At 37.2% G+C, this 9,295-nt stretch overlaps 1 protein-coding gene across 1 annotated transcript; it reads right to left on the reverse strand.

Annotated features, from left to right (window-relative positions):
* Positions 1 to 4,364: 4,364 nt before the first annotated feature.
* On the reverse strand, positions 4,365 to 9,091 carry LOC133530033 (gastrula zinc finger protein XlCGF26.1-like). The gene is made up of 2 exons (XM_061867841.1): positions 6,604 to 9,091; positions 4,365 to 6,003 (listed from the first exon to the last, which is right to left on the reverse strand). The coding sequence occupies exon 2, from the start codon at positions 5,957 to 5,959 to the stop codon at positions 4,775 to 4,777; it is 1,185 nt and encodes a 394-aa protein (XP_061723825.1). The 5' UTR covers positions 5,960 to 6,003; positions 6,604 to 9,091; the 3' UTR covers positions 4,365 to 4,774.
* Positions 9,092 to 9,295: the final 204 nt, after the last annotated feature.

The following is a 9,295-nucleotide window of genomic DNA, read 5'->3' on the forward strand; positions in this document are numbered from 1 at the left end:
AGTTTCGTTTCGTCAGTCGGTATACGCTAGTATCGACTTGGTTACTTTAAGTTGGGGCACCGACCGTACATACTCCACTACGACTGCGATGCAGATGCAGCCTGCGCTTTTTTTTTCCTCTGATTTTGGTACCCCCCTAGACGTGGTGCCCTAAGCAACTGCTAATTTTGCTTAAAGGTTAATCCGGCACTGCATGTAAACTTTTGACATTATAAATTCTCATTATTATTTCATTTTGACATGTAAACTTTTGACATTATAAATTCTAATTATTATTTCATTTTGACATGTAAACTTTTCACATTATAAATTCTAAATATTATTTCATTTTGACATGTAAACTTTTGACATTATAAATTCTAATTATTATTTCATTTTGACATGTAAACTTTTCACATTATAAATTCTAAATATTATTTCATTTTGACATGTAAACTTTTGACATTATAAATTCTAATTATTATTTCATTTTGACATGTAAACTTTTGACATTATAAATTCTCATTATTACTTCATTTAAGTTTTGTCATGAATTCTAATTATAACTTCATTTTGACATAAAGAAGTAAATTGGATTTAACTAGTTATAAGCTAACAGTTTGATGAACTTATGTGCTGAATTTGAATGACTAACTGACTGCAGATTGAGACTTAAAAACGTTTGTATTTAATAATTTAATGTTTGTATTTGATAATATTTTAGTAAACACGACATTTACGTAATCTATTTTACTTTGACATGCATGAACTGTGTCAATACAAATAATTTTGACATGCCCTAAGGCCGAGCATATCAAGGGTCAATAATGTACACTAAATGATATCTAATGTACCATATGTTCTTGTGAATAAACTTTCATTCATTCATTCATTCAATAAATGTTGGGGGTTAGAACTGAAACTCATTTTTTTTTCAATCTACCCATACGTGTGTGGTATCTAAAAAGGAACGGGTATAAGGTAAAAAAGTGGCAACCCAGACGGAAAGCAAGAGGGAAACGTCCTGATGTCTCCAGACAACCGGCATTTCTGCCGTGTGTAAAAGGGGTAACGGATAAAGTTAGAACATTACTTGAAAAGTACTCTATAAAGACTGTTTACAACCCTTTATCCAAAGTCGCAGGGAGCCTAAGGTCGCCAAAGGACGTTATTCCTTTTCATTCACCTGGCGTTTATAAAATTGATTGCAGTTGTGGTAGTTCCTATATAGGGGAAACCAAGCGCACCTTAGCAGAAAGAGTTAAGGAACATATCACAGCTGTCAAAAATCGTCAGGTGAACAAGTCTGCTGTGGCTGAGCATTTACTGGAGTCAGGACCAAACCATTGGATCGAGCTGCATAACCCTAAAATCCTTTCCACGGATCGCCATTTCTACAGCAGAAAAGTGCGGGAAGCCATTGAAATCAAAAAACATTGCAATTTTAATCGGGACGAGGGTACGGGGATCTCATCCACATGGAATCCAGTCATTAGTATATGTAAGCGAGAACGAATATCGACAGTCGAAAAATCGAATATCGTTAGTGTTCTGTGTCGACAGAGTAGTACTATCTATAGTGAGCAGAATGTTCAAGTCAATAAACAAGATCAAGTGCGGGTAGTTCGAAAAACTCGCGCGGCTAGAAGATGTTGATGTCAACTTTAGCCAGTTTTCTCCGAGACCACGGGAACAACGCCGTCCTCGAAACGTCGGAGGTAAATTTAAAACTTAGTACGCGATTAAGTCCCGTTTGAGTTAGTTAATAATGTTTAAACATCGTGAAAGTTTAAATCAGTGTTAAATCAGTGATCTATGGATAGGTCTTCAAAAATGATATTGAGGTTTCTAATATCATTTTTTTCTAAACTGAATAGTGTGCAGGAGAGACACTTCCAAAGTGGTAAAAGGTACGTCACCCGGGGAGATCAACCCCCCCCCCCCCCTCGTAACTTCTAAAATAACAGAATGATAAAACTAAAAAAAAGGATGATTTATTTTATTTTAGTTATTTATTTATTTCAAATAACACATGATGTACATTACTATGCAAACATCCAACGAAGTAGTAAGTAGTTTTTTTTAATACGTCATAAATGGTACGGAACCCTTCATGGGCGAGTCCGACTCGCACTTGGCCGCTATTTTGGTGAGCCGTGTGGTGAAGTTTATGATAACACTTTCACGTCCTGTGATATTAAACACCGTACAGAGTTAGCTTAGCCTGACTCTGTTCCTCCTGCGGAGAAGGTTCCCTCCACCTATGATAGTACACACAATAAAATAAAAATAAAACAAAAAAATTAATATCACCAACGTTTTATTTCATGTTAGTTTTATTAATTTAAAAATTTATTGTGTTGTGTCAAATCTACTAACAGAATAACAAAAAGTCCGTATGTATTGAGTGTTGACACATTATCCATAAACAGGTTATAGTTTTTCATATTATATCTTCAGTAGTTGAGTAAGGACACCAGATGCGTGTCCTCAAATCTGGTGGGAACTAGGGAATGCAAACCGGTTTTAACCGAAACCGAAAAAACCGGTTAAAACCGGTTTTTTGACGGAAACCCAAAAACCGGGTTTTTAGAATTTAAAAAAACCGGTTTCGGTTTTTTTCGGTTTTTTATTTATTTAACTAAGTTGCATGTTTTATTCATTATAAGGGTGTAAATCGGTCCTAAACCGGTTGAATCGACATCAAATCAAATAATGTGGTGTTGTGTTAGTTTGATCAACAAACCAAAAAAGTAATTTTATATAATTGGTTTGTTCCTATTCCTAGTTACAAATAACATTAAGCCATTTGACAATTCCCATACAATACAATAAAATAGTCAGATATTCTGTCTTTAATTTCGTGATAAAATCGTGTATAACGAGGGTTGCTATTTATATATCCGGAAACCGGGATTACAATCTTCTTAAATAATATATTTGACCTCCATGGTAAAATTTGAACTTCTTTATGAGATAATAAATGTCTTAATCCATAAAATTTTAACTTGTTTAAGTACTGGCCGGTATATTTTTTCTTTCTTATTAACGCTAGTGTTTTGTTTTTGACGGGTTTTAAATGTCATCTCGCTGCAAGAATGGAACTCACTCGTGAAAATATTCGTGCTATGATTTATTATGATTTTCGGCGTGGTTTAACGCAACAACAGTGCATAGAACTAACTTCAACTTTTGGTGATGAAGCTCCATCTAAAACTACTGTGTATCACTGGTTTAGTGAGTTCAATCGTGGACGTAGTATGCTTACGGACGAAGTTAAGGCAGGTCGCCCAAAATCGGTCGTTGTACCACAAAATATCGAGGCTGTGCGAAAACTTATAATGGACGACCGACATGTTACGTACCGCGAGATAGAGGCGACTCTGGGTATCTCTATGACTAGCATTAATAGCATATTACATGATCAATTAGCTGTAAAAAAAAATTGTTTGCGTTGGATACCGCACAACTTAACTAAGGAGCAAAAAGATGCTCGCGTTGAATGGTGCAATAAAATGTTAAAAAAATATAACCGTGGTGACTCAAAGGCCGTTTATGACATCTATACAGGTGACGAATCCTGGATCTGCATGCGATCCCGAAACGAAGCAACAATCAACGGTATAGGTGTTTCAAAATGAGCCGAACCCTACGAAAGTTACTCGTGCAAAAAGTACATTGAAACAAATGGTGGCCTGCTTCTTCGGTATTAATGGCCATGTAGCTACAGTGCCACTAGAAAACCGTAAAACGGTTAATTCAGATTGGTACACGACCATTTGCTTACCGGAAGTATTTGAACAAATTCGTAAAACTAACCAGCGACGAAGAATCATTCTTCATCATAACAATGCCAGCTGTCATACGTCACGCGAAACAACTCTATTTTTGGAAGGTCAAAATGTGAATTAACGGGTCATCCGCCGTACAGCCCTGACTTGGCACCCAATGATTTTTATTTAATTCCCAATATAAAAAATAAATTACGCGGTCAACGATTTTCGACCGCTGAAGATGCTGTCGACGCATTCAAACAACACGTTATGGAGGTACCTCAGGCGGAGTGGTAGAAGTGCTTCAAAAATTGGTTCACACGAATGCAAAAGTGCATAGATCATCAAGGGGAATACTTTGAAAAACAATAAAACCATTTTCAGCCGTGTACGTTTGTTTTTTTGTTTCCGGATATATAAGTAGCAACCCTCATACTATACTAGCATTCGTTTTTACACGTGAAGCAATCTTTTCTTTATTCCATGGCGATGAATTCAAGAATTGTTGATTCTAAAAACCGAAACCGGTTTTAACCGGTTTCGGTTTTTTTTGTGGTAAAACCGAAGAAAAAACCGGTTTTGAAAAACTTCCGGTTTTTGCATTCCCTAGTGGGAACACAGCCTTACTGTCCAGGTCGGTAGCGAGGGATGTGTTTGTTATAAGAACCAATAGAATCACTACACGCTGAGCGAGGAAAGGAAAACAAATGATGTGATTCTTGGTTCTTAAACAACACATCCCTCGCTACGCATCCTCGCACATCTCTAGTGGAGACGCAACCTGAAGCAGCCTCTCGCCACTACACACGCCACTCGCTCGTCCTGCACGACACACGCCGGCACGACACCGGGAACACATCGTGCAAGGGAGCCACGACACATACACCACATAGCCCACACCCGACACATGTTCTGTAGGAACTATTTCTGGGTTTTTCACCGGAATGTTTCGTTTTAAGATGTCTTTGTAAATCATATTTATATCCACTTCTGTAGTTGCAGTGGGTACAAAGAAAAGGCTTTTAGTCAGTATGTATCATCTCATGTTTTAGCAAGTCTCCTTTCCGATTGGTCTTATATACGCAACTGCTACATTTAAATAGCTTCGTCCCAGTATGTATCGTCAAGTGTCTTTGTAAGTATGACTTCCGTCTGCATTTGTAATCACAGTGGCTACACTGAAATGGCTTTGCCCCAGTATGTATCATCAGGTGTCTTTGTAAGTGTGACTTCCGACTGCATTTGTAATCACAGTGGCTACACCGAAATGGCTTCGCCCCAGTATGTATCATGAGGTGTTGTTGTAAGGTTGACTTATTTCTGCATTTGTACTCACAGTGGCTACACTGAAATGGCTTCGCCCCAGTATGTATCATCAGGTGTCTTTGTAAGTTTGACTTCTGAATGCATTTGAAATCACAGTGGCTACACTGAAATGGCTTCGCTCCAGTATGTATCATCAGGTGTTGTTGTAAGTTTGACTTATGTCTGCATTTGTAATCACAGTGGCTACACTGAAATGGCTTCGACCCAGTATGTATCATCAGGTGTCTTTGTAAGTCTGACTTCCAACTGCATTTGTAATCACAGTGGCTACAATGAAATGGCTTCTCGCCAGTATGTTTTCTTTCGTGTCTTTGTAAAATAGAACTAGTACTGCACTTGTAGTCGCAATAATTACATTTGTTAGGCTGTTTTCCAGTGAGTATTCTCTGTTGCCTCCGATTGTGTGTCTTCTTGTGACGTCGCAGATTTGATTCAACTCTGCATTTGAAATCACAGTCGCTACACTCAAAAGGTTTTCCAGCAAAGTGTATTGTTTTGTGTTTGTGTAAATCACTTTTACACAAACTTGTGTAACTACAGTGACTACAATTGAAGTTTTTTTCCAAAGAGTGACTCTTTAAATGAGTCTCCAAAGTCTTCTTGGAACTTGTTGTATACGCACAATCAGCACACATGAAATTTGTGACACCGTGTTCGCTTTTCTCGTGTTCTATTACAAGCAATTTGGTTTGAAACGTAAAACTACAAGAATCACAAGCATATCTCTTGGGTCCAGACGATAAGTGGGTATATTGTAAGTGATTCCTTAAAATAGACTTATTTATAAAACGTTCGCCACAGAGTTCGCAGCTGTATGGTTTGCCTCCGCTGTTCGCAGTGGCGTCGCCGCGGAGGCGCTCGAGCACCACGGAACAAGCCATCGCGAGCTGTGCCCTGGCGCGGGCGGCGCTGCCGTCCGAACACACTGGAACACAAATTAACAAAACAATCTAAACGGATTATATCGCGTATGATTAATTTAACAAACATTTCGACAATGTGCAGGATTGTTATCAAAATACATGTTTATTTATTTTTTAAATTTTTACCGAGCTATAACAGACGCAACCATAAACACACAATTAGCGAACAATTAAAATATCCTCGGTTTTATATCACGAATATGGATGATAAGCAGTGGTTGCCGAGTGCATATGACTTCGGACTTTCAATCCGGAGGTCCCGGGTTCAAGTCCTGGCTCGTGCAAATGAGTTTTTCCGAATTTATTTACGAAATATTTGTTGATATTTACCACCAGCTTTTCGGTGAAGCAAAACCTCGTGGGAAAACCTGCATACATCTGTACTTAGTGAAGTCTCTAACCCGTAGAGGGCCAGCGTGGGGACTAATGTCCAAGGTGTATATAGGCTGAATTATATATGGGTGGTACAAGGTCATAATGAATCCATATTCATTATGTCCGAAGCGAACATTAGTAACCAATGGACCCATGTCGTGCAAGTATAATGTAGGGTGGCTCGTACCGTATTATGTGCAGTAGTGTCTGTGTGTCGCAGTACTCACCCGACACGCAGTCCTCGTCACTCGCCGCGGCCGACACCTCCGACTTGACTGCCCGCTCCTCCACTACAACAACAACTCTACTTCAGGCTGTGTCTTACATTACGGTACGCATTTTCGAGCATGGATTATGGAGCGACAGGGTTTGGTATATGGGCAAAAATAATGCTTGAATCCATGCAGGACACGGTGAAGGAAACATCGTGAGGAAACCATACTAACCCCAAAAGGCATAGTTTCTATGGGTTGGAAAGTCAGGACAGATATCAGACGTTTTCGTAAAGACTTGTACCTACGCCAATTCTTGGGATTAGTTGCCAAACGGACCCCAGACTGAGTATCTACTTTACTAAACAGCTAGTACGGCGACGAGGGTACTTAAGCTAAGAGGGTACTTAAGCTAAGTGGGCACTATCTTCAGTTGGGGCGCTGTTTACTGTACAATGGATCTTAAACAAAGTCTCATCACAATCTACCGATAGCCCGGATTAGTTACAAATATCTAATCTGTGCTGAAACTCAAAAAAAATGATATTAGAAACCTCAATATCATTTTGTAGACCTATCCATAGATACCCCACACGTATGAGTTTGAAGAAAAAAAAAATTTTTTTTTTTAATTTTATGACGTATTAAAAACTACTTACTAGATCTCGTTCAAACCAATTTTCGGTGGAAGTTTGCATGGTAATGTATATCATATATTTTTTTTTAGATTTTTCATTCTGTTATTTTAGAAGTTACAGGCCCCCCTGTAACTTCACACATTTTTTCACTTTGGAAGTGTCTCTCGCGCAAACTATTCACTTTAGAAAAAAATTATATTAGAAACCTAAATATCATTTTTGAAGACCTATCCATAGATACCCCACACGTATGGGTTTGATGAAAAAAGATTTTTTGAGTTTCAGTTCTAAGTATGGAGAACCCCCAAAATGTATTGTTTTTTTTTTGTAAAAATCTTAATGCGGTTCATAGAATACATCTACTTACCAAGTTTGAACAGTATAGCTCTTATAGTTTCGGAAAAAAGTGGCTGTGACATATTCGGACAGACAGACGAACATGACGAATCTATAAGGGTTCCGTTTTTTGCCATTTGGCTACGGAACCCTAAAAAGAAATAACTAGTATTACAGACAGGCATGAAATCCAATTACACAGGTCTCAAGACATTGCAGAAGATTTTAATGACTATTATATTAATATAAACCAATCATCTAAGAACAGCAATCAGTTCCCAAAGCCAATAATAACCTTTAAATCTCAAGTATCTCAACACAACATTATGTTTCTAACGCCAACTGGTCCGAGTGAAATATATAAAATCATATGCTCTCTTACAAATACCTCTTCTACTGGATTTGATGAAATACCGACCAAAATCATAAAAAGTATTTCATCGATACTGGCAGTTCATCTATAGTATTTGATTAACAAATCCTTCGAACAAGGCACATTCCCTACGATATTTAAAAAATCAGTCGTCAAACCAATATTTAAAAAACCGGCCAAGAGCATGTCGGGCCACGCTCAGTGTCGGGTTCCGTAGTTACTCTTCCGTCACAATAAGCTAAACTGGAGCTTAAGGTATAGTAAATTGTTAACCAAGGGATGAAACGGTACCTTTCACCCGAGTTAAGCAAATAGGCAAATTTGCATAATCAGTACCTAATTAAAGTAAGTCTTTTTACTATGAAGGGAAAACTTTTTGCGATAACTCAAAAACAGCTAAACTGATCATGTCCGCTATAGTTTTCATTTAATGTCTTTCTTAAGCTCTACTTCTACGATTTTTTTCATATTTTTTGGACCTATGGTTCAAAAGTTAGAGGGGGGGGACACAATTTTTTTTTTCGGAGCCATTATCTCCGTATATTTTCACTTTATCAAAAAATGTTTCTTGAAAAACCGTAATAGTTTTGAAAGACCTTTCCAATGATACCCCACACTCTAGGGTTGAAGCGAGAAAAAAAATTCACCCCCACTTTATGTGTAAGGGAGGTACCCTAAAAAAAAAAATTTAGATTTTATTGGACGACTTTATCGGCTTTATTGATTTATATATTCATGCCAAATTTCAGCTTTCTAGCACTAACAACCACGGAGCAAAGCCTCGGACAGACAGACAGACAGACGGACATGGCGAAACTATAAGGGTTCCTAGTTGACTACGGAACCCTAAAAAGCGCATATCACATGTGTATACAAACATTTAATAAAATTCCTGCAAACATAAAGTCGCTACCATATGATGAGTTAAAAATATATTGTGTAATGCAAGTTTTTATACCATTGATGAATATAAAAAAGATGGTATGGTATGGTGGACTGCATGAATAAAAGGGAGGAATATACCTTTGCTATTGTTTTAATAAATATTTACAATAAATAGAAAATCACATCAACGACACAACCAAATCAGTATAAATAGTAAACTGAAGTAATCAGAATGACAAATATTTTTTAAGTCAATTTTGAATTTGAATTTATAATAGACAAATAAGAAAAATAAGCCTGATGCTGCAAAGAGTGTGCAACAGAATATTTTAATTATAAATTCTAACTATTACTTCATTTTGACATGTAAGCTTTTGACATTATAAATTCTTATTATTATTTCATTTTGACATGTAAATATTTGACATTATTAATACTCATTATTATTTCATTTTGACATGTAAACTTTTGACAT

Source organism: Cydia pomonella, chromosome 22 (genome assembly GCF_033807575.1).
Source record: "Cydia pomonella isolate Wapato2018A chromosome 22, ilCydPomo1, whole genome shotgun sequence".
In the NCBI taxonomy this organism is placed as follows: domain Eukaryota; kingdom Metazoa; phylum Arthropoda; class Insecta; order Lepidoptera; family Tortricidae; genus Cydia; species Cydia pomonella.

Coding starts and splice junctions, on each gene's coding strand:
- LOC133530033 (XM_061867841.1), bottom strand. CDS start 5,959: ATGGCTTGTTCCGTGGTGCTCGAGCGCCTCCGCGGCGACGCCACTGCG.